This window comes from Pan troglodytes, chromosome X, assembly GCF_028858775.2.
Source record: "Pan troglodytes isolate AG18354 chromosome X, NHGRI_mPanTro3-v2.0_pri, whole genome shotgun sequence".
Classification (NCBI taxonomy): domain Eukaryota; kingdom Metazoa; phylum Chordata; class Mammalia; order Primates; family Hominidae; genus Pan; species Pan troglodytes.
Window position 1 is genome coordinate 67,966,100 of NC_072421.2, and position 26,881 is coordinate 67,992,980.

The 26,881-nt window shown below is 41.7% G+C and overlaps 1 protein-coding gene across 1 annotated transcript in view; it reads left to right on the top strand.

The window, feature by feature from the left end:
* Positions 1-7,114: 7,114 nt before the first annotated feature.
* The window catches only part of DGAT2L6 (diacylglycerol O-acyltransferase 2 like 6), a 28,148-nt gene continuing 8,381 nt past the window's right edge, over positions 7,115-26,881 (top strand). Inside the window, exon 1 of the mRNA XM_003317506.5 lies at positions 7,115-7,313. Within this exon, the coding sequence (XP_003317554.2) occupies positions 7,229-7,313 (85 nt within the window). The 5' untranslated portion in view covers positions 7,115-7,228. The remainder of the gene's footprint in view (positions 7,314-26,881) is intronic.

The window sequence follows — 26,881 nt, forward strand, 5'->3', positions numbered from 1 at the left end:
TTTCAGTGTCTTGTTCCAACTGGCAACAAATCCCTCAAAGAGAGTAGAAGTGAGCAATGTCTTAGGCTGGCCTAGTCCAGTGTGGTAGCAGGAATAAAAATTATGGCTACTGTGTATTAAGCACCTACTATGTACTAGGAGCTTTACATACAGTATTTCTAATCCTCACAACACCCAAGGGAGATACTATTATAGTCTCAGTCTGTCGATGAGGAAATTGAGGTTTAGAGAAGAGATTTCCCAAAGATCACTAAGCTCTAAGTGGTTGAGCTGGGCCTGGATTCCAGGTTGGCCTGAGGACATATGAAGGTAGGAAATACATCCTGGTGGTACACTGCTCTGGGGATAACCCCTTCCCTTTCTCTGTCCAAGTTTTGAGCAAAAATTCCATCAGCTTTGCCTGCTGGCCCCTTCAGGGACAGTCTGAGACCTGCTCACTAGGGGCAAACCCCACTCAGAAATCTACCCCTCCTGGGGCCCTTGCATCACTCAACCCGCAGTGGAACATTTCTGCCCCCAATGCCAAGCCCACCTACTTTCCCTTTCCCTGTCCAGTCTTACTTAGCTGGTCTTTGTTCAAGTAAATCTTTTATTTTTATTTTTATTTTTTTTTAGAGACAGAATCTTACTCTCTCTCTTAGGCTGGAGTGCAATGGTGCAATCATAGCTCACTGTAACCGCGAACTCTGCTCTCTTTAACCTGAATGCCATCACCTCATTTTTAAAAATAGAGACAGCCTTACTATGTTGCCCAGGCTGGAGTGCAGTGGCTATTCACAGGCACAATCTTTGCACACTGCAGCCTTGAACTCCTGGGCTCAAGCGATCCTCCTGCTTCAGCCTACTGGTAGCTAGGATAATAGATACATGTCCACACCCAGCTATTTTTTCTATGTTTTACTTTGTAGAGATGGGGTCTTGCTATGTTGCCTAGGCTTCAGGTAAATCTTTTAAATATTTTCTCCCAGACGCTCATTCAGGGGTTCCTACATGTTTTCTAAGCCAGTCACAGCATCTCTTCATCTACCAGGCCTTTCAGGACAACTAAGACCAGATCCAGGCCATGCGTGCATGGGGTTTGGGAGACAGGGGCTGGGAGGAAGGGTTTCTGCCTGAACTCTGAGGCGCTTCAACACTCAGGAACAGATACAGCCTCTGCTACCCTGGTGCCCTTGGCCCTGGCTCAGAGGTGTTAAGAGATTTGCAGAACGACTTCCTCACCAGCTTTATTTCATCTGTCTTCCCCTTTCCTTGTCTAACTTCTCCATTCCACCTCCGGCTTCCCTGTCCACAAATATACTGGCGGCTATCACTAGCCCTGGCTGTTTCACTGAGCTCCCAGACCTGTATCCTGCCATCTGCTATACAGCTCCCCTTGATGAACAAACTGAACTCAAACTCCCCAGTCTTACAATGAACTCATCACATTCCCCACCCCTCTCTCTCCATCAGAGCTTCTTAATGTCCCCATCACCTACTTAGTGCTCATCCTCAGAAGCTCACCATTGTTTCTGGCTTTTCCTCCTGACAAAGCAAGCATTCAAATGTCTGCTGAATGAATTACTGAATGAATGAGTCCCATCATGAATCACACTTCATCAGGCAGATTCACAAGAATCCAGCCTCTTTCTTTTCATATTCAAACAACTTTACATAAAAGAAAACTTTGAATGCCTTCACCTTAAAGCAGCAATCATTTCTGTCTCAGGCTGATGGATCAGTTCCATCTATCACTGAAGAGACCAGTTTTTTTTGGTGTTTTTTTTTTGTTTTTTTTTTTATCAAATGCATTCAATGTGGAGGTCTGCTTTATATTCTGCTTTTAAAGCTTAGCATGTAATACTACAGTCTGCCTTATAATAATTTTAATAATGTTTAATGACTGCAGATTAGTCTATAATGTTGCTATATAATCGCTTACTTAGCCAGCCCCAGATTTTGAACATTTGGAATGATTCCAGGTTTTTACTGTTAGTTTCTTTATTCATTAACAAAGCAAATTACCTTATTTGCTTGTGTATGCAAAAAGAGGTCCCTAGAGGGGGAGGAGTATTGGGTTGTTAGAGGCCAGGAGTGGGAAGGACACTTTTCACTGAGCACGCATAGTTCCTTCTGAATTCTGAGTCATGTCAATATACCAGCTATTCAAAATGTACATGCCAAAAGCTTACTGTACACCAAGCATTGCGCCAGAAGCTGGCTGTAGAGTTGGGGTTTATACTCTCAACCCAACACCTTGATATGTGCTCTCCCAAAAGTATGTATAATGTGCCTTGGAAACCCAGAGGAGAGAGCAGGGAATGACATTTTCACTGAATCTTGAAGGGTGGGTAGGAACCAGTCAGGTTGATAGGATGCTGCTATGGGCAAAGGCTCAGAATAGGAAAGGACACTTCCGGTTTGGGGAACTAGGCTGTATCTGGTGTGGTGTGAAAGTGATGGGAAATGAGACTTTCAAGGAGGATGGAAACCAGTGTTTCCCTTTCTAGGGTTCTGGGTCCAGGTCCTGGGGTCTGAATTGGATCCCAGAGGCAATGGAGCCTTTGGAGTGTTTGAAACAAGGCAGAGAGACAGTAAGAGCTGTGTTTGACAGCAGCCCCTCTAACTGCAGAATGGAGACCAAAGGAAGGGAGGCAAGCAGGCAACAACCTGCTGTAGTCCAGGAGACAGTGACAAGGGCCCAAACTAGGGGGACCGACTGTTCCAGTTTGCCCAAGATTATACCAGTTTTAGCCCTGGAAGTCCAGCATCCTGGGAAACTCCTCATCCCAGGCAAACTGGGAGGGTTGGCCACCCCTCCCCCAAGACCCTGAACCAGGACCCTGGAGGCCGCTGTTCCCTGGGGCCTTGCCTGCCATGAGAAGTGATCCAGTCACTACTGCTTCCAGGGGATTTTAAACGTCCCCTGTTCTGCCCTACCCTCCATCTCCACAGGCCCCTCGTCCCACCACCACTCCTGGGTCTACTTTCACTGGATTCTAGACCTAGAATCCAGTGAAACATAAATCTCTTTACGTATCTAGGCCTCCAGACACGTAAAGAGATTTGTGAGGAAATCAGCTCCACTTATCGCTTTCCAGCCTTCTCTTCTTCTACTCCCCTCCACCAACCTGAGACTCCTATCAAACTAAACCACCCCCTGTGCCAAAGCAAACCTCTGGTCTTTTGTGTATGCTGGGCCACTGTAGGAAATGTCATCCTCCCCACTTCTCAACCTGTTAGAGCACATTGCAAATACTCCCTCCCCACAGCTGAATAGGAGCGCTAGTGAACAGCTCCTGGATGGCAGACACTGCACGAGAAGCTTTTCAAACACTGCCGCTACATCTCACAGCAAAGAAATAGGATGCATCCTTTTTACCAGATGAAGAAACCGAGACTCAAAGAGAGGAAGTGTCTGGTCCAAGGTCACACAGCTGCTAGTGTTCGTCTCTGTCTCCTTTGGAATTCTCTGATGGCCCCAATCCTTGTATTGATGACATATGCACTTCTTTCATTCCCTGTCCGTGCCCCCTGCCCCATAACCCAACACACATGCAATTGTAAACCTAGAACAATACCAGACTTAGAGTAAGTAGGGCCTCAAGAAAAATTTGGTGAATGAAGGGATTAGGTACACTCCTTCTAGAATACCTAGCCTGGTGCTTGGCATTAAATAGGTTCTCCATTGTTGTTGTTTAAGACAGGGTCTTGCTCTGTCATCCAGGCTGGAGTGTAGTGGTACATTCTTGGCTCACTGCAGTCTCGACCTTCTGGGCTCTAGAGATTCTTCCACCTCAGCCTCCAAAGTGAGTAGCTGGGACTACAGGTCTGCACCACCATGCTCAGCTAATTTTTGTATTTTTAGTAGACACAGGGTTTCACCATGTTGGCCAGGCTGGTCTCAAACTCCTGGACTCAAGTGATGCGCCCACCTCAGCCTCCCAAAGTGCTGGGATTACAGGCGTGAGCCACCGTGCCTGGGCCTAATGTTTTCAATTGAGCTGAAATTGTAATACCTAACCATATAAGGGTATGACAGAGGGAGAAGATCAGAAGAAAACAAATTATGGCAAAACCTCAGCTATCCAAAGCTTTCTGGAAATGAGTCATTCCAAAGGCTGAGGGTGAACCTTTGAATCAGAGCTACCCTTTCTGAATCAGAGCTTTGAATCAGAGCTACCCCTTCACTTCCACCACCCTTTCTGAGCTCTCTGGTCCCGGTCCCCTTGATCTGTTTCCTTCCACTTTTCTCCTTTCTTTGTTTTTCTGTTGCTCCTTTGAAGTTTCTTTGGGGTCCAGCTTATCACAGCCCCGTTTGATGAGCTCACGGCCGTCTCTTGGACTGCCCGTCCAGGCCTCTCTCGCCTGATCCATTTCTCCTCACTGCAGCAGGCCCTCTTCCACAGACCCCTCCCTCACCTCCCGGGGCAGGCATGTGCTTCTCTCGTCTGTGCAACCCACAGCACCCCATGCAGGTGTCTGCTTTTACACCTACTTCCAACACTGGACTGTGAGTTTCTTGAGGGTGGGAATCACGTCAACCTTCAATGTCTACAAATGAAATTGGCAGGCCTTGTGCTCCTTGGCAACCTTTCCTTCTTTATTGCTTACTCTGAGGCTGCCAAGCTTCTGCTTGTTGGTTGATGAATTGTAACTGGGAAATCACGAGTGCTGGATGTTCAGGGTTTATCTGCTAGCCTAATTATCTTCTTCTTGCTCTTTCTTTGTTCACTGATGTTTATGTTATACTTGTCCATTTGGCTCAAGAGAGCTCCAGCTGGGCCAGCGTGCTCTGTCTTTGGGAGCAAAGGGTGGCCAATCTGGGTCAGTCTATCTTGCCTGAGACATCAAGAGACCTGGTCTCCCTCACAGGTTCAACAGACATTTACTTGAGTGCCTGCTCTGCACCAGACCCTGACCCAGATGTTAGGGAGACAGAGGTAGAAAACTGTCTGGCCCTGTCTGCCTCTGGTTCCTGCATCACCTTGAGCCCTTTCCAGATCTCCTCCATTTACCCATCTGAAAGTGGAGGGGAGCGGAGACCTGATCTGTAAGGGGCGTTGGAGCTCTTGATACTGTGGATCTCGTCTGGCCTGGGTACTCTAAGCCCCTCCATATCTCTGCTTTCCCTGAGCAGAGCCAAGCCTGCCTCTCTTACCTCCCTCCCTCCTCCCGTGCAAATTCTGAGCAGATACGCTCTGATACATCTCACCTTCTATGTGGTCAAGCAGCCCCAAGAAGCAGCTGGAGAACCCCAGCTAGCCCAAAGGGAAGAAAAGAAAGAGGAGGAAGAGGAAGGTGTCGCATGTCAGATGACCATCTAGTGCACATGGGGGAGTGAAAGCACACCCTGACATACCAAAAAAGTTCCCCAAGCTCAGCTCTGAAGAGTCACATTGGTCAGTCTAATGAGGGAAGCCCAAAGCAGAGTGGGGGTGGGGAGATGATAGAGTTCCAATAATCTCCCTGGAAAAGGGACCAATGCCCCCTTGCACTTATAGAACCCTTGATACCATTTTTGTATCTGATTTTCCCAGCAACCCCTTCAGTTATGTTTAACAGATGTTTTTGACTACCTTCTATATTCAAGGCCTTCTGCTGGGAGTACTGGGCTTTTCCTGTAGGACACATTGCAACTTCAAGTGTACAGACATTTTATCTTAATTTTATTTTATTATTTATTTATTTACTTATTTTGTAGAGATGGCATCTCGTTATGTTACCCAGGCCGGTCTTGAGCTTCTGGGCTCAAGTAACCCTCCCGCTTCAACCTCCCAAAGTGCCAGGATTACAGGCATGAGCCACGGCACCCAGCCTAACATTTTTGTGATTTTTTTTTGTTTTAATGTCTGTCTCCTCCACTAGACTGTAGACTCAAAGAAGGCAAGAATCATGTCTGTCTTCTTCCCTACTGAATCCTCAGCACCTAAACACAGTGCCTGGCAAACAGCAGTCACTCAATAGATAGTGACAGAAAAAATATATCCAACATGGTGAAACTCTGTCACTACTAAAAATACAAAAACTAGCTGGACGTGGTGGCACACGCCAGTAGTCCCAGCTACTCAGGAGGATGAGGCAGGAGAATCACTTGAACCCAGAAGGCAGAGGTTGCAGTGATCCGAGATCACGCCACTGCACTCCAGCCTGGGCGACACAGTGAGACTCTGTCTGGAAAAAAAAACAAACAAAACAAACAAACAGAAAAAAAACGGTCTGAGACCTGGGAACAGTCTTCAGTTTTCCAAAGGCTATTACACAGAAGCAAGCCTCAGCCTGAAACATATGTTACTTGTTCAATATGTGTTACTTGAACTCAGTGAGTAGTAATGACAGGAAACGGTGCCAGGCTGTGTGCTAAGCACTTTATATTCATTCACTTATCTAATCCTCAGAACTACCCTAAGAAGTAGGTACTATTATAGTCCCACTTTTACAGATGGAGAAACTGGGGCATAGAGGTTCACCACCTTGTAAGTGACAGAGCTGAGATGTGAACCCCAGCTATCTGGCTCTAAAGTCTATGCCCCTAACCTATATTACATTCTAGCAATGAATGCTCAAACTGAGCTCTAGAGAGATGTAACATTTTCCAAAGGTGTCACAGGAAGAGCATGGCAGAGCTGGGACTGGGAGCCAGGTCTTCCTTCTGTGCAATGTTTCTCCCGCTCTATGATAAGGTATCTGGCCACTGAGGCAGGTCCCTTGGGACTAGAGGCACAAAGAGGGATCTGAAGAGTCTATTAACAGATATCCGGTGCAGAAAAACAGCCCCAGTGGGCTAGGTGACTCAGCAGAAGACAAGAGGAGACAAAGGGTAACCACTAGGGCAGAAACAAGTGTGGCTGCCAAGTCCCTTTTCTTAAGCAGGGAAAGGTAGTGGGGTGCTTTTCGGAGGTCCTATTTGAGGCCCAAGATACTCTCTTCCTGTGCTGATTTATCAAGAGCGCCCCTCCCCCACAGCTAGAGCCACCCCAGGGCCATTTCTGCTTCATTACAATTGGGCACACGTGGAGAAAGGATACTACTGGGGAGATCAATTATATTGCCTGATCTGCAACCTGATGTGTGGGTAGGAAGTTGGGGCGGGGCAGTGGAGGAAAAGTTTGGTCAAGCCTGACAAAACCCCAGCAGCTAATCTTACTCCACAGTAAGAGATTATAGCAAAGCATCTATAATCAACTCAGCTTAAGAAGTTTTGACCTTCTGGTTAGGCTTCTTGCCACAACAGAACAGCACCATAACCATGGCTTTCTTCTCCCAACTGGATCTCCAGGAGGGCCTCCAAACCTTCTTTGTTTTGCAATGGATCCCAGTCTATATATTTTTAGGTGAGTGAACCCCAAGGGCTGGAGAGCACATGGGGAACAAACCAAAAGAGTGGCCAATCTCCAGATGAGGAGGGTTCCAAAGAGATCATCTGGGTGATCTCCACCCTCTGGGAAGGATCTGGCTGGCACAAAGGCCAGGAGTGAGGCTGCGGCTGTTCTGGTTTAAAGATTACTCCAGGCCAGGCACGGTGGCTCAGGCCTATAATCTCAGCACTTTGGGAGGCCGAGGCAGGTGGATCACCTGAGGTCAGGAGTTTGAGACCAGCCTGGCCAACATTGTGAAATCTCGTCTCTACTGAAAAAAAAAAATACAAAAATTAGCCAGGCATGGTGGCATGCACTGGTAATCCCAGCTACTTGGGAGGCTGAGACAGGAGAATCACTTGAACCCGGGAGGTGGAGCTTGCAGTGAGCCAAGATCGTGCCACTGCACTCCAGCCTGGGTGACAGAGCAAGACTCCGTCTCAAGATGAAAAAAAAAAAAAAATCACTCCAGTCTTCTCAGGAGCTGTCCCCTATGAACTAGCTGAAAAGAGTCATATTCAGGGACAGGGCAGAAGTGGTGGTGGCTTACAGAGTTGGTGTTACTAGGTAGGTGTAGGGTGATTTTCTAGTCTATGGTTATGGTGAGACAATTCTGGAAAATCTGAGGGCTGCCTGAGTGACATCTCAGACAGAATTTTGAGAAAGAGCCAGTTGTTCTGTGGACTCACAGCACAGAAGTCAACAATGTTGGGCCTCTCCCACCCAAGAAGGCTCTTCTGAGGCAGCTTTTTTTTTGTTGTTGAGATGAAGTTTCACTCTTGTCGCCCAGGCTGGAGTGCAAACGGCAAACGGGCTGACAGCTCCAAGATTTTCCCTGCCAGAAACCAGGGATTTGGGGGTGGTCAATTACAGGTGCAAGCTTGAAAACTGGATGAGGAGAAATAATGTCATCCTGAAGGATGAGACAGGTAGGAGACAGCTGGTTCCAACCCATGGGAGGCTATATGACCCTTAGAGCAGAGGCTCTCAACCAGGGTCCTATAGACCAAAAATTCAGGGTGGATGGGGGTTACTTTGAATTGGGATGAATAAAACTGCCTCTTTCTTTCCACTAACCTCTAACTGAAATGTAGTATTTCCTTCAATGATGAATGTAGGCAATAAACCACGAAGTGTTAGGATTACCTGTGAGTGTCAGTAACAGACATCACAGAGATTTGCATTTCATATTATAGTTGTTGCAGGCATCTCGAAATTTCATTTATGTTCACGACTACTTCAAAATTCCAGTAGTTATTGGCACTGCTGTTAGATCTGGTTATTTAATGCATACATCAAGAAGCACATATGTTACTATATTATATTGTGGGTGATATTTTGATAACTGAATTTTAATATAATGGGTTTCCTTTGTAAATCTGCGTATTTTATTTTGTGCATTTAAACATATTATTCAGAGAAAGGGTCCATGGCTTCACCAGACTGCCAGAGGGGTCCACAGCCTTCTCAAAATGCAGACTTATTAAGCCTTATTAAAATCAAAACATGCTAAGCCCATTGATGGCTTGACTTTAGCTATATCGAGAGAAGAAAGTCATTTTGTTAGTAAACTTAGTTGTTTCTAGACTTTCATAGTTTCCTTTTGTTTTCCTTTGCATTTCCCCTAACTTCCTCAAAAAGACCCCTTTGATAAGTTCTGACCCTCAGCCAGGAAAGTGAGGAGCACAGGAATGTCCTAAGAGACTTGCTATTGGGGTGGCAGCAACCGTGTCAAATCCGGGTCCCAGAAAGAGTGGGCAGAGATGGGGCAGAGAGAGCAGGGGAAAGAGGTCAAGAGAGGATGAGCTATGTGAGCGGGTCCTTTTAGGTGTAGGGCCTGTCCCACCCAAGAATGCTCTTCTGAGGCAGCTTTTTTTTTTTTTTTTTTTTGAGATGGAGTTTCGCTCTTGTCGCCCAGGCTGGAGTGCAATGGCAGGATCTTGGCTCACTGCTACCTCCGCCTCCCGAGTTCAAGCGATTCTCCTGCTTCAGCTTCCCGAGTAGCCACCACGCACAGCTAATTTTTGTATTTTTAGTAGAGACGGGGTATCGCCATGTTAGCCAAGCTGTTCTCAAACTGCTGACCTCAGGTGATCCGCCGACCTAGGCCTCCCAAAGTGCTGGCTGGGATTACCGGCATGAGCCACCGCGCCGGGCCGAGGCAGTGTTTCTAATTAAAATGTACTCATTTTTCTGCCAGAAAATGATACTTTCTCATATATATTTTTCTCTATTTCATTTCCCCTCTCAAAGGACACTGTGTCCTGCTGGGTATAGGGTAGAGAGTGTATCAGACAACTGGATATGTGAGGGACCAAGAAGGTGAGGATTAGCCTCCAAGTAATGCCCTTTTACCCCCAAATCTCAACGGTTTCTAGTTGTCCCAGAAGAGCTGGAGGAGTGGAGTGGGGATGATACCTATGGGTCTTCAGTGGAAACACATAAGAATAAATGGGGCCAGGTGCGGTGGCTCACGCCTGTAATCCCAGCACTTTGGGAGGCCGAGGCGGGTGGATCACAAGATCAAGAGATCGAGACCATCTTGGCCAACATGGTGAAACCCCATCTCTACTAAAAATAGAAAAATTAGCTGTGTGTGGTGGCGCGTGCCTGTAGTCCTAGCTACTCGGGAGGCTGAGGAAGGAGAATCACTTGAGCCCGAGAGGCAGAGGTTGCAGTGAGCCAAGATTGCGCCACTGCACTCCAGCCTGGTGACAGAGCAAGACTCTGTCTCAAACAAAAAAAGTAAAAAATAAAAAATAAAAATAAAAATAAAGAATAAACGGGATTTTTTTTCACCTTCATTTTTAAAAGCTATTTTTATTGTGGTACAATACCTAGAACATAAAATTTACCATTTTAACCATTTCTAAGTGTGCTCTAAGTACGTGTCATTAAGTACATTCACAATGCATGGCCACCATCCATCTCCAGAATTTTATCTTCCCAAACTGAAACTCTGTATCCATTATACAATAACTCCCTAATTCCCCCTCCCTCCAGCCCCTGGCAACCACCATTCTGCTTTCTGTCTCTATGAATTTACCTATTCTAGGTACCTCATATAATTGGAATTATTATTCCAGTGTTTGTCCTTTCATGATTGGCTTATTTTACTTAGTATAATGGCTTTAAGGCTCACCATGTGGTATCATGGGTCAGAATTTATTTCCTTTGAAAGGCTGAGTTATACGGTGCCTTGTGTGGATATGCCACATATTGTTTTCCATTCATCTATTGATGGACATTTTGGCTATTGTGAGTAATGTTGCTATGAATATAGATGTACAAACATCTCTTTGAGACTCTGCTTTCAATGCTTTTGATATATACCCAGAAATGGAATTCCTGGATCACACAGTAATTCTGTTTTTATTTTTATTTTTTGGAATTGCCATCCTGTTTTCCTCAATGGCTGCACAATTTCACATTCCCACCAACAGTGCACAAGAGTTTCAATTTCTCCACATCCTCACCTATACTTCTTATTTTCTGTTTTTTAAATAATAGCCATCCCAATGGGTGTGAGATGATCTCATTGTGGTTTTGCTTTACATTTCCCTGATGATCAGTAATGTTGAGCATCTTTTCATGTGCTCGTTGGCCATTTGATTTGACTTCTTTTAGACTGATTAGCTTTACCATTCCATTTGTCTTTCTCTTCTAGTTTAGGTGCTATACATCTTGTTTCTGTTCTTTTAGTGATTATGCTAGAAATTACAAACACAAATCCTGGGTCTTGAAGGTTACCAAGGTAGCTTCAGTGTCCAACAGGGCGTGATGCCCACAGAGGTGCCTAAGATATTCAAATATGTTCAATCCAATAGTTATAGATTAAATACTAATGATATGAGCTTGGGCTGTCCTTGCTGTGAGATCCTTGCAGCCTCCTTACTATCTAGTAACAGAGATAAACCAATCATTCATTCAATCATTGTCCGCATTTTATGTGCCAGTGCTGGACATATACACAGATCACTATAATGTAAGACAGACTGTGGTGAGTGAAAGAGCCATGACAAAGTGATATTAGGGTATCAGAATAAGAAATTATTACATAAGTTGAACAGATCAGGGGAGACAGGAAAGGGAATCACCGTGGAATGGCAAACAGGACATGAGTTCTGGAGTTCATCAGACTTAGATGGCAATTAGCTATGTGACTCCAAACAAGTACTGCAATCCCTCTAAGTCTCAGTATCCCCATCCTCTCAGTCTGGTCCATGGGAAATGCTCCTACAGAAATGTCTGCCTTCCTCCCTTCCTTCCTCCTCTTCTTTCTCGCCTATCTTTCCTTCCTCCTTTTCTTTCTCGCCTTCTTTCCTTCCTTCCTTCTATCTTGCTCAGAGCCTCCCTCAGTGCTTCCCCTCCTTCCCAAATGATGTTCAGAATCATAGCTGATTACTGAGCATTACTGGAAGTAATGGGGAGGAAATAGAGAAAATGGAGGAAAGGCAGAGGGACAAGAAGGAAGGAGGAAGCAAGAAGAGAGGAATGAGAAAATGGCTTGGAGGAGATTTGGAACACAAATATTCATGTCCTTAAAATTAGGCTGTGGCTCTGACAGCCCCTCTGAGGGCCAGCTTTCATTCAGAGGATGGCTTTCCCTCATCTCTTCCGGGCTTGTATCACCATCCCCCTAAACTATCTCAATATCCTTTTTCCTGATCGTCTAACCTCTGATCTCCACCCTCTCCAATCTATTCCAGTGCTTACTTCTGGAGGTCTTTCAAAAGCATCTTTTTTTTTTTTTTTTTTTTTTTTTTGAGACGGAGTCTTACTCTGTTGCCCAGGCTGGAGTGCAGTGGGGCAATCTCGGCTCACTGCAACCTCTGCCTCCCGGGTTCAAGCAATTCACCTGCCTCAGCCTCCTGAGTAGCTGGGATTACAGGTGTGTGCCACCACACCCAGCTAATTTTTTTTTTTTTTTTTTTTTTTTTGAGGCAGAGTCTCGCTCTGTCGCCCAGGCTGGAGTGCAGTGGCGCGATCTCGGCTCACTGCAAGCTCCGCCTCCCGGGCTCACGCCATTCTCCTGCCTCAGCCTCCCGAGTAGCTGGGACTACAGGTGCCCGCCACAATGCCCGGCTAAGTATTTTGTATTTTTTAGTACAGATGGGGTTTCACCGTGTTAGCCAGGATGGTCTCGATCTCCTGACCTTGTGATCCGCCTGCCTCGGCCTCCCAAAGTGCTGGGATTACAGGCGTGAGCCACCGCGCCTGACCATTTTTTTTGTATTTTTAGTAGAGACAGGGTTTTGCCACGTTGGCCAGGCTGGTCTCGAACTCCTGACCTCAGGTGATCTGCCCTCCTCAGCCTCCCAAAGTGCTGGGATTACAGGCGTGAGCCACTGCCTCAAAAGCATATTTGATTACATCCCTCTCCTGCTCAAAAATAGTCAGTGGTTTCCCATTGCCTAAGTGATGATGTATAAAGGTATCAGACTGGGCATTCAAAGCCCTCCTCCACTCTCTGGTGCTAACCCCTTGCCAGCTCGTCCTCCTACTCTTCCCTACGTGATTGCCTTGCGTTCCAGGCAATCTATTCACTAAACAAACAGGAAATGTACTCTCCCACTCCTTCACCTCTGCTCCCACTACTCCCACTACTCCTGCCAGTGGAAAGATGGCATGATAGCTCTTCCTGGACTATCCAGGGACAGCGCCTCCTTTTAGATACTACTCAAGTCATATCTTCTCTGTAACATTTTCCAGACAACCCAAGACTATATCGCCTCTGAAAGTCTAGAGCATTTTGTAAGAATGGCTGGGTAGCAGCCATTATATCTTTTGTGCCCTCTACCCAGTAAGCTCCATGAGAACAGGAGCCCTTTCTTATCATTATTATATTTCATGCAAGACCAAGCTTGACACTAACTTGAAGGTCTTCCAGATTTCTTCTTCCTCAGCAGAAATCTTTAAATTCACTCTTATTCTTTTTTCTCTCCCTTGGACATCCTTTTTGAGTGTGTGGGCCTGCCCTCTTTCTCTGGTTTCTGGTACTGTAAAAAATAGAACAGGTTGGGTGCAGTGGCTCATGCCTGTAATCCAAATATTTTGGGAGGCCAAGGTGGGAGGATCGCTCGAGCCTGGGAGTTTGAGACCAGCTTGGGCAACACAGTGAGACTCCATCTCTACAGAAAAAAAAAAAAATCAAAAAATTAGCCAGGCATGGTGGTGCATGCCTGTGGTCCTAGCTATTGTGCAGGCTGAAATGGGGGGCTCATTTGAGCCTAAGAGGTAAAGGTTAGAGTGAGTTGTGATCACGCTATTGCACTCTAGCCTGGGTGACAGAGTGAGATCCTGTCTCAAAATAAATAAATAAAAATAGAACATAGTCTTCAGACCAGTTCTGTCACTTACTTGCTATGAGACCTTATGCAAGTGAGTCTCTGTTATTTTCTATGTGACCTTGAGCAAGTAAGTCATTCACCCTGTACCATAACAGAAACAGCATAGTACCTGCCTCTCAAGACTGTTCCAGAGATCTTTGAGGTGAGAAAATCCTCAATACATGTTAATTTTCTTCCTTTTAACTACCGAAATTGACTACTTGGAGCCCAACCACCACACCTGGTAAGATACTACCAACCTTGTCAATCTTGCCACTTGATCAAGAGAGGAGTGACAACCACTCCTCTGAGGCAGACACCTTAGACACTGACTTTATTGCATCTTCAGGAAGAATAATGATAACTAAAGCAGATACAGGCTTTTTCTTTTTCTTATTTTCTTTCTTTTTTTTTGGAGACAGAGTCTTGCTCTGTCTCCCAGGCTGAGGCTGGAGTGCAGTGGTATGATCATAACTCACTGCAGCCTCAAACTCCTGGGTTCAAGCGATCCTCTTGCCTCAGCTTCCCGAGTATCTGGGACTACAAGTGTGCACCACCATGCTTGGTTAATTTTTAAATTTTTTTGTAGAGACGAGGTCTCACTATGTTGCCTGGGTTGGTCTCGAACTCCTAGACTCCAGGGATCCTCCTGCCCTGGCCTCCCAAAATGCTGGCATTACAGGAGTGAGCCACCATGCCTGGCCTAGACTTTGATGCATTCCCAGCATTCCCACATACCCCATCACGGCATCTTTCATTAATCCCCTTCCATCACCCCAGCATCAACTCAGCTGCGTTGGGCTGAAAAATTCTACCTCCTTGGTGACTTTCAAATTGGTATGTGAAATAGTAGCCTATTTCAGGTTCCCATTGGCTTTCATCTGAATGCCAAAACTCTTAGCTGATCTCTTTGCCTATAGTTTCTCTTGCTCTCACAGTTATTCCAGATTATCTTCCTGAAACAGACACAATCATGCTACTCTTCTGCTCTCTGCTTACTAACCTTTACTGGCTATTCATTTCCTTCAGCATCAGGCCTAATCTCTCCAGTTTCCTTCCCAGCTTCATCTCCTGTACCACGGCTTCCTTAGGCTGCCTGTGTTTTTGCAGGTAATGATGTTACTCCCAGGCCTTGGACTCTCCCATCTCCTGGCCTTTGTTCAGGCTCTTCTTTGTGCATGGAGGACCCTTCCTCTACCAATCCATCTGACAAAAATCCTACCTTTCCTCCAAAATTCAACTTTGAACCTTATCTTTCACAAGAAACCCAGAGCTTCTCCAAGACAGGAATTTTGTTTTCCACGTGTATTAATGTGAGTTAATACACATGAGGTACTTAAAATAGTTATTGGCACATAATGAATGCTATCTACTTTTTTTCCTACAGCTTGGAGTAAAGATACATGATCTCTCTGATTCTTAGTTTCTTCATCTGTAAAACAAGATAATAAAATTATCCACCTATGAGGATTGCAAGAACATTAAATGAGATAATATACATTAAGTGCTGAACAGAGTGCTGTTTCACAACAAATGGTCAATACATGGTATCAAGGACCATGCTTGCATTATTTTCATCATTTCCATATTTACTCCTTTCACCCTCCCCTTTCCAGTTCCAAACCCTGTCCCCATGGCTTTTAACATAGAGATTTCATATGAGGTAGGCTCATCAATGTTTACCGAATTATTAAATTACCTGTCACTCCTACAAGTTCTTATATTTATAGTTTATTTGGATCCAACAACTAATCACAAAGCCACAGAAATTCCTCTTTGACAAACTACTTTTGTTTTTTGTTGTTGTTGTTTTTTTGTTTTTTTTTAATTTCTGAAGGCATTGAGCCAACTGACTAGATTAGGCAAGCATTGCCAACATTCAGATTTAGGTCATTGCCCCGAAACATGAAACATAATGTTTTCACCCATAAGAATTATAGGTTTTCACCTTACACTGGAAATAACTCGTTGCCTATATCCTTACACTCACATGCACACCTTATAACTTCAGATAGCCTTTCCTTGTTTGGAATAAGGTTTCTCTTCCTATTAACTTTCACCTGCAACTTGGAGAATTGTGAAATTGAACTTCTTCCTTCACTATAATTCAATGTAATGAATATTTATCATAAGCTATCTCTCTGTGTTTGGCACTGTGCTAAAGGCCAAACTTACTGTCTGAGAGGGAGAGAGACAGACATATGAGGTACTAATTACACCATCAAACAAAATGAACCAGAACCAGAAAGAAGCACGAGTAATGTCTTGGGAGTGTGCAGAAGAGGGAGTCCTTAATTCTGACCAGGAGATGAGCAAAGATATCACAAGGAAGTGTCATTTGAGCTAAACCTTAAAGCCTGAGAGAATTTTGATAAGCAGAAAGTTGGAAAGAGAGTAATAAAAATAAGGGAACAGTATCATCAAAGGCACAGAAATGTGAATTACATGGTGAGTTGAGGGAATGGGAAGTAGACAAAGGTGGTCGGGCCCGTTTCCCATACTTTAGCCATTTGTGTCCCATCTTCTGGCTCTTTCCACAGCTGTGTACCACCTATGCTATTATTACTTAACATACTTTTCCTTCAAATTAAGTCATCTCTGTAGCCTAAATTAATGTATTTTAACAGGAAATTTTATATCGCTACCATGAATTTGCTTTTATTCTCTATGCATTAAAATAACTTTTTATCCATACACCACCTTGGATCATCTAATGTCCCTACAGGGCATGGGAACACTAGGCTACGAAACACTTTGAGAAATACTAGGCTGCAGCATAAGGAATGTGAGTACGGGTACTGAGAGATGAGGCTAGGAAGATACATGGGGCTAGGCCAGTGAGGGCCTTGAATGCCAAGCCAATGTGTTCAGACTTTATTCTGTCAGCAGTTGGAAAATATTGATGGTTTTGGAGGAAGCAAACAACATTATGTGATTGTGCTTTTTAAAAATTTCTGGCAGAGGTGTGGGAAATGGATTGGAGGGGAAGAAACCCATAGCTGAAGGGCAGACAAAAGGCTGCAGTCCAGACTAGAAAAAAATCAAGTCCTGGACCATAGCAGTAGCAATGGGGACAGAGGCAGGAAGACGGATAGGAGAAGTTTTTTGTTTGTTTGTTTGTTTGTTTGGAAAGGGAAAGAAGTCAAAGATGGCCTAAAAATATTGAACCTATGACATTTATCTTGAGGCCTGAAAGATGAATAGGAACTAGCCAGACACAGAGCTGAAGAGAGAGTTTTCCAGGCAAAGGGGACGGCATGCAGAGAAGCCCTGAAGCTAGAGAGCACTTGAAGGAGCTGAAAAAAATAGCATGGTGGAATGCAAAGAACAAGGTGGTGGCCAGAGACTAGATCACCAAGATCTCCTAACCCTTCTAAGCCAGGGTTAGGAGACTGGACTTGATCCTAAGGGCCACAGGAAACCATATTTATTGTTGAATTGTTAAATTACCATATACTCCCACAGGTTCTTATATTTATAGTTAACTTAGATACAGTAAGTAATCATAAAGCCACAGATATGCCTCTTTGATAAACCAGCCATGTCCTTGGCTACATGCTATAGATTGATAGAGACAGACTTGCATTTAATGCACTGGCTGCATCATGGCTCAAATGGAAGCAGGCAGCCTATTTAGAAGACACTGGTAGTCATCCAGGTGAGAGATAATGGTGGCTTTGACCAAGTGGTAGCATGGAGGTGGGAAATAGAATAATTTGAAAGATATCTGGAAGGCAGAACTGGCAAGAATTGGTAAATGACTAAAGGGAAGTAACAGCTAGAGCTTAGTGGTTAAGGGTACAGTCTCTGGAGTAAGACAATCTTGGTTTTCAGCCCTGGCCACTCACCTGCTAGCTGTCTAATCTTGGAACAATGTAACCACTCTGAACCTCAGGTCCTCATCCACAAAATGATAATGATTACTGTTCTCATGGGGTCTTTATGAAGATTAAATAAACTATGCCATGTGAAACAGTTTTACATGATAAGTGTACAATAGATATTGGCTATTAATCTATGGGCTAAGTGAGCAAGTGAGAGGAATCAGAGATGATTTGAAGAAAGGACCCACTTAGGTCATATTGGTACCATTCTTAACTTAAGCTAGTAATCATTAGCAATTTGAGGCTGTACAGGTTTAACTTTTTTTAAAGTCAGGATCAGGGATAAAGAGTGACATTATGTAATGATAAATGGGCTGATTCACCAAGAAAACAACTATCCTAAATGTGCATGCATCAAATGATAGAACTGCAAAATATATGATGCAAAAACTGATGGTGCTGAAAAGAAAAATAGACAAATTAGCAATTATATTTGGAGACCTCCTTGACAACTACAATCAATCAAAACTCACCTAACATGAAATAAATAACCCATCACTATAATCTTAATTTTGGAAGGTTAGAAACCTTCCAAAAAGAGATTTTCAGACCCAGATGGTTTCAACAGCAAATTCTACAAACATTTTACAGAAAAAATATCACGAGTTCTATGCAATCTCTGCAAGAAAGCTTAAGAGAAAGGAACATTTCCCAACTCATTTACGAGGCCACATCCTGATACCAAAATCAGACAAAGATAGTACAAAAAAGGAAAAGAAAACTACAGACTAAGATCCCTCATATATATAAATGAAAAAAGCAACAAAATATTAACAAATTGAATCCAGCAATACATTACAAAGAGTAATGCACCATGACCAAGTGGCCTTTATCCAGGAAGGCAAGTGTAAATATTTGAAAATAAATCAATGTAAACTACCATACTAACCATCTAAGCATGAAAAAACCCCATGTAATCATATCAATTGACAAACTTCAACATGTAATCATGATAAAATCTCTCAGCAAACTAGGAATAGAAGGGAACTTCCTCAACCTGATAAAGGGCATCTACAAAAAAAAAAAAAAACCCTACAGTTAACATCACACTTGATCATGAAAGATGAAATACTTTCTCCCTAAGATTAGAAACAAAGCAAGGATGTCCACTCTCACCACTTGTATTCAACGGTATGCTAAAAGCCCTAGCAAATGCAATATGGCAAAAAGAAAAAAAGAAATAAATGCATACAGATCGGAAAAAAAGAGAAATAAAACTGTCCTTACTTGTAGATGACATGATAGTATGTATGGAAAATCCCAAGGACTCTACTTTAAATAAAACAAAAACCTCCAAGAACTAACAAATGAGATTAGCCAGTCACAGGATACAAGATCATGCATAAAAATTAATCACATTTCTATATACTAGCAGAGAAGAATTGAAAATAGAAATTTAAAAAAAAACATTTAAATACCTTCAAAAATAAAATGTTTGGGAATAAATCTAGTAAACCATACAGGATTCATAGGCTAAAAACTGTAAAATGCTGATGAATAAAATAAAAGATCTAAATAATTAGAGACATACCATGTTCACAGATTGGAAGATTCAACACAGTAAAGATGCCAATTCTCCCCAGATTGATCTATAAGTATAATGCAATTCAAGTAAAAATCACAGTCAGGCTATATTAGGTAATAGTTTTGAATAAATATTAAATTTCCCAAGTTCGATAATAGCATTGTGGGTGCTATAAGGGAAGAGAATATAGTTTTTCTTGCAAAATACATGCTAAAAACTATTTAGAAGCAAAAGGTTGTAATCTCTGTGATGTATTCTCAAATACAAACATATATGTATATACTTACATTTTTACATTTAAAGATAAATCAAATGTAAAATGTTGACAATGGGTAGATGTAGATGAAGATTAAACAAGACTTTATTAAAATAATCTTGTTTTTTCAAAATAAAAAGTTTAATTAAAAAACCTCCATCAAGAGTTTTTGTAGAAATAAACAAGCTGATTCAAAAATTTATATAGAAAAACAAAGAAACTACAAATAATTAAAACAATTTTGAGAACGAATAAAGTTAAAGGAATTATACCATCTGATTTTGAGACTTAGCATAAGACTAGAGCAATCAAGACAGTGATGTATTTGTGAAGGAATAGATATATTGATCCACAGAACAGAAAAGAGTCAAGAAATAAACACATGAATATAGTCAATTGATTTTTGACAAAGATGAAAAAGCAATTCCATGGAGGATGAATAAGTCTTTTCAAGGAACGGTGTAGGAAAATTTGATGTCCATATGTGGCAAAATGAATCTTGACCCAAACTTCAGGCTCTATAAAAATTAACTCAAGTATGACATCAACAAGATGGTGAATGGGAAGTCCATCACATCTCTCCAGAGCAACAAGAATCTGGCAGCCATCCATGGACCAAAGTACCTTTGTGGGAATTTTGGACCCAGGTAGGATGTTGCAAAACTCTAGTAGAGTCCAACACCAAGGAAGGCTGTTTTGAGAGGGCAGGCCCATACCCAGGCTTGTTGACTGTGGTGAAGGTTACAGACCTGGAAATAGCCTCATCCCCCTGTAAACTCAGCTACAATGCCATTTGGTCATGATTCTGCCACCAAAATCATCTTCCAAGGCATCCAGAAGGAGTCACAACCATCTGTGCCTCAAGTTACAGGACTGCCAATCTTGGTCCCAGCAGTATACCCTGAAGCAGCCTTATAACTCAGCTCTGGTCACACTCTGCTGTGGTATGGGAGCAATTATGCCTTCCCAGGGGCTTGCTGGGAGTCATGCCTGTCTGTGCCATAGGAAGCAAGCTTGCTAACCTTGGTATCACAGCAGATCCTGAAACAGCCCCGTAACTTGGGTCCAGCTCCATTCAACTGTACAGGGCAGTCCTGTCCACCCAGGAACCTGGCAGGAGGCACACCTGTCCATGCCCATGGAGGCAGGCCTGCAGGCCTCAGTCTTGGCTATAGACCTTGAGGCAGTTCTATGACTTGGTTCTAGCCCTTCTCAGCCACAGTCCCGGGCCTGTCCTGCCTGCCCAGGGACCCACCCAGTGACCTAGCAGAAGCCCCCCCATAAACCTGCTGAAATCACTCTATAAAGACTGATTTGCTCCTTCAAATGCACAGAAACCAATGAAAGGCTATACAAATAACAAATAATCCAGCAAACATGACGTCATCGAAGAAAACTAGTATAATTCCAGTAACAGCCCAAATAAATGGAGATCTATTAAAGGCTTGAAGAAGAATTCAAGATAATCATCCTGAAGTGCAGTGAGTTGTAAGAGAACACAGACAACTGAACAAAATCAGAAAAACAACACATAAATGAGATGAGAAGTTTAATAAAGAAATAAAAACCACAAAAAGGACCCAAACAGAAATCCTGGAGCTGATGTATACAATGACAGAACTGAAAACTAAAAGAAAGAGTTTCAATAGCAGACTTGATCATGCAGAAGAAAGAAATGGGTAACACAAAGATAGGTAATTTGAAATTAGCCAATTAGAGAAACAAAAAAAGAAAAAAAAATGAAAATGAGTGAAGAAAGCATAAGGAACCTATGGGACACAATAAGCAAATGAATCTACTAATTATGGGTGTCCCATAATTTAGGAGAAGAAAAAGAGAGAGAGAGAAAGAAACAGAAAGATTATTTCAAGAAATAATGGTTGGAAACTTCACAAATCCTAGGAAAGAAATGGACATCAAGATTCATGAAGCTCAGAGGATCCCAAGCAAGATCAACTCAAAGAAGAATATCCTGAAGCACATTATAATCAAATTGTCAAAAGTCAAAGACAAAAGAGAATATTGAAAGCATTAAGAGAAAAGAGTCTCACCACATACAAGGGAACCTCGTCAGCAAACTTCTCAGCAGAAATCTTGCAGGCCAGGAGGGAGTGGGATGATACATTCAAAGTGCTAAAAGATGAAAAAACTGCCCATGAAGAATACTATAACCAGCAAAGTGGTCATTCATAAATGAAGGAACAATAAAGACATTCTCAAAGCCAGGCATGGTGGCTCATGTCTGTAATCCCAGCATGTTGGGAGGCTGAGGTGGGAGGATTGCTTGAGGCCAGTTTGAGAACAGCTGGGGCAACATAGTGAGACTCTGTCTCTACAAAAATAAAAATAATAAAATTACCCAGGCATGGTGATGTCCAGCTACTTGGACTTCCAGCTACTTGGGAAGCTAAGGCAAGAAGATCGCTTGAGCCCAGGAGTTCAAACTTCAGTGAGCTATGAGCATGCCACTGCACTTCAGCATAGGTGACAAAATGAGACCCCATCTCTAACAACAAGAAAAAAAGACATTTCCAGACAAATAAAAGATAAAGGATTTCATCACGACTAGACCTACCTTACAAGAAATGCTAAAGAAAGGTGTTTAAGTTGAAATGAAAGGATACTAAATAACAACATTAAAACATATAAAAATATGAAACTCACTGGTAAAGGTAAATATATCATCAAATCCAAAATACTCAGAATACTGCAATGGTAGTGTGTAAATCACTTTTAACTTTATATCTTTTTATATCATGTATCCATTAACAAATTATTATAGCTGTAGTTATTTTTAGTACTTTTGTCACTTATGTTAGAGTTAAAAGTGGAAATCAAAAAGTATCTTGAGGCAAATGAAAATGGAAACACATCATACCAAAACTTATAGAATGCAGCAAAAACAGTTCTAAGGGGAAAGTTTATCATGATAAATACCTACATAAAGAAAAAAGGAATGTCACAAATCAATAACCTAACTTTACATCCCATGAAACTAGAAAAAAAAGAATAAAATAACCCTAAGATAAACAAAAGTAACAAACCCTTAGCTAAACTAACCAAGGAAAAAAGAGACACAATATCAAATAAATAAAATCAGAAATAAAAGAGGAGACATTACACCTGATGACACAGAAATATAAAGGTCATAAAAGACTACCATGAACAATCATATGCCAAAAAATTGGATAACCTAGAAGAAATGCATATGTTTCTAGACACGTACAACCTACCAAGAATAAATTATGAAGGAAGAAAATCTAAACAGATCAATGACAAATGAAATTTAATCGATAATCAAAAACCTCCTAACAAAGAAAAGCCCAGGACCAGACAGCTTCCTAGGTGGTCAGTAGTTCAAGACCAGCTCGGCCAACATGGTGAGTTTGAGACCAGCCTGGCCAACATGCTGAAAATACAAAAATTAGCCAGGCATGGTGGCGTGCTCCTGTAGTCCCAGCTACTCGGGAGGCTGAGGCACGAGAATTGCTTGAACCAGGGAGCAGTGAGCCGAGATCACGCCATTGCACTCCAGCCTGGGCAACAGAGTGAAAGTGTGTGTCAAAAGAAAAAAAAAAAAAAAGGATTAATGTCAATCCTTCTCCAACTCTTCCAGAAAACTGAAAAGGCAGGAGCACTTCCAAACTCCTTTTACAATGCAAGCACTACCCTGATACCAAAGCTAGGCAAGGATAGTCCCAGAAAAGAACATTACAGGCCCATATCCCTGATGAACATAGATGCAAAAAATCCTCAACAAAATACTAGCAAACCAAATTCAACAGCACATTAAAAGGAGCGTACACCACGATCAAGTGGGATTTATCCCTGGGATGCAGGGGTGGTTCAACATGCATATGTCAATAAATGTAATATACCACATTAAGAGAAGAATAAAAATCATAAGATCATCTCAATAGGTGCAGAAAAAGCATTTGACAAAATTTAACATCTTTCCATGATAAAAACTCTCAGCAAATTAGACATAGAAGGAATGGATCTCAACATAATAAAGGCCATATATGAAAAGTCCACAGCTAACATCATACACAATGGTGAAAAGCTGAAAGCTTTTCCTCTAAGATTAGAAACAAGGCAAGGGTGCTCATTCTGCCATTTCTATTCAACACAGTACTGGATGTCCTACCAAGAGCAATTACACAAGAAAAAGAAATAAAAGGCATCTAAATTGGAAAGAAAAAAGTTAAATTGTCTCTGTTAGCAGATGACATAATCTTATATAGAAAACCCTAAAGACTCCACCAAAAAATTGTTAGAACTAATAGATGAATTCAGTAAAGTGTCAGGATATAAAATGAACATACAAAAATCAGTTGCATTTCTATACACTGACAATAAACTATCCAAAAAAGAAATGAAGGAAAACAACTCAATTTACAATATCACTAAAAGGAATAAAATACTTAGGAATAAATTTAACCTAGGAGGTGAAAGATCTGTATACCAAAAACTGTAAGACATTGAAAAAAATCGAAGAAGACACAAATAAGTTGAAAGATATCCTGTGTTCATGGATTGGAAAAATTAACATTATTAACATGTCTATACTACTCAAAGTGAGCTATAGATCCAATACAATCCCTATGAAAATTCCAATGACATTTTTAAAAGAAACATAAAAAAATCCTAAAATTTGTATGAGACAACAAAAGACCCTGAATAGCCAAAGTACTCTTGAGAAAGAAAAACAAAGCTAGAGGCATCACACTTCCTGATTTCAAACTATATTACAAAGCCATAGTAATCAAAACACTATGGTACTGACATAAAAACAGACACAGAAACCAATGAAATAAGATAGATAGCCCAGAAATAATCCCATGCATTTATAGTCAACTAATCTTTGAAATGGGTCCCAAGAATACACAATGGGAAAAGGATAGTTTCTTCAATAAATGGTGTTGAACTAGACATCCTCATGCAAAATAATGAAACTAGACTCTTACCTTATGACATACACAAACATTAACTTGAAATGGATTAAAGACTTAAATGTAAGACCTGAAATCATTAAACTCCTAAAAGAAAATATAGGGAAAAAGCTCCTTGACATTGGCCTTGACAATGATTTTTTGGATATGACAACAAAAGCACAGGCAACAAAAGCAAAAATAAACAAGCAGGAGTACCTCAAACTAAAAATCTTCTGCCTAGCCAAGGAAACAATCAACAAAATGAAAAGGCAACCCACAGAATGGAAGAAAATATTTGCAAACCATATATCTTATAAGGGGTTAATCTCTAAAATATATAAAGAACTCATACCACTCAATAGAAAAAAATAAAATAACATAAACTTTTTAATAGGCAAAGGACTTGAATAGACATTTTTCCAAAGAAAACATACAAATAGCCAACGGGTATATGAAAAGGGGCTCAACATTATTAGTCATCAGGGAGCTGCAAATCAAAACCACAGTGAGATATCACCTTACACCTGTTAGGATAGCTATTATCAAAAAGACAAATGATAAGTTTTGGTGAGGATATAGATAAAAGGGAATCTTTGTACACTGTTGGTAGGTATGTAAATTGTTACAACCAGTATGGAAAATAGTGGGGAGTTTCCAACAGTAATGAAATTAGTGTCTTGAAGAAATATCTGCACCCCCATGTTCACTGCAGTATTATTCGTAATAACCAAGATGTGGGATCGACCTAAGTGTCCACTGGCAGATGAATGAATAAAGAAAGTGTCACACACACACACACACACACGAATATTATTCAGCCATAAAAAGGAGATCCTGCCATTTGCAATAACATGGATGAACCAGGAGGATACTATGCTAAGTGAAATAAGCTAGACACAGAAAGAAAAATACCATATGATCTCACTTAGAGCTGGATGTGGTGTCACATGTTTGTAATCCTAGCTACTCAGGAGGCTGAGGTGGGAGCAACACTTCAGCTCAGGAATTTGAGACCAGCTTGGGCAGCACAGAGAGAACCTGTCTCTAAATATATATATTTGTAAATAAATGTAAATTAAATTCATAGAAGCAGAGAATAGAATGGTGGTTGCCAGGAGCTGGGGCAGAGGGAAAATAAGGAAAAATTTGTCAAAGGGCACAAAATTTCAGTTACAAAAAGAATAATTTCTGGGAATCTAAAGTATAGCAGCATTAATAATACTGTATTATATGCTTGAAATTTGCTGAGTGGATCTTAAGTATCCTCACCTCTAGCCACAAACACACACAAAGGGTAACTATGTATGGTGGTGAATGTATTGATTAATTTGATTGTTGTAATCATCACACCATGTATACCTGTCTCAAATCATCACATTGTGCACATTGAATATACACCATTTTTATTTGTAAATTATACCTCCATAAAACTGGTAAAAATGAACTTGAAGTGTATTGTAGATCTAAATGTAAAAAAAGAAAACTGTAAAATGTTTAGTAGAAAACACAGGGGAAGCCAGGGGCAGTGGCTCACACCTGTAATCCCAGCACTTTGCGAGGCTAAGGCAGGAGGACCACTTGAGACCTGGAGTTTGAAACTAGCCAGGGCAACATAGCAAGACCCTGTCTCTACAGAAAAATACAAAATAAATTGGCTGGGTGTGGTGGCATGCTCCTGTAGTCCCAGCCACTCTGGAGGCTGAAGTGGGGGGATCGCTTGAGCCCAGGAAACGGAGGGTGCAGTGAGTTGAGCCGAGATCACGCCATGGAACGCCAGTCTGGGTGACAGAGCCAGATCCTGTCTCAAAAAAAAAAAAGAAAGAAAAAAGAAAGAAAGAAAGAAAAGAAAAGAAAATATAGGGGAAAAATCTTCATGACATGAGGTTAGACAAAGAGTTCTTTCAGTTTGACACCAAAAGCACAATCTATAAAAGAAAAAAAATTAATAAGTTGGGCTTCATCAATATTAAAAGCTTTTGCTGTAAAAAGGACCCTGTTAACAAGAATGAAAAGATAGACACAGATTAGGAGAAAATGTTTGCAAATCACATATCAGACAAAAAAACTTATATCCAAAATGCATAAAGAACTACCGAAAGTCAACAGTAAGAAAACAACCCAATTGAAAAATGGGCAAAAGATTTGAATGGACACTTCACCAAAGAGGATATACAGAAAGCAGACAAGCACATGAAAAGCTGTTACGCATCACTAGCTATTGGAGAAATGCAAGTTAAAATTATGATGAGCTACCAATGCGCATATATTAGTTTTTTTTTCTTCTTTTTTTTTCTTTTCTTTTCCCCCAGTGCACATATATTAGAATGGCTTGGCCATCTTCACTACAAACTAAATTAGGAGCCTACCTATGTGAACTTCCTCTTTGATAACCCTCTCCAAGACGCCTCACTTGAACGTGACAAGAGAAATTGGAACCATCTTCTGGTGTCAAGGCCATAATACCTAAGGGAGTGTCACACATACATAAATGCTTGTTCTTCATCATTCCTTCTTCAGATACCCTTGCTTTATGTCACGGAACTCTTTTTACATGAGACTTAGCTCTTCCACATTTGGCTTCTATTTCTCCTATATCTTTAAATTCCACTTTTGTTA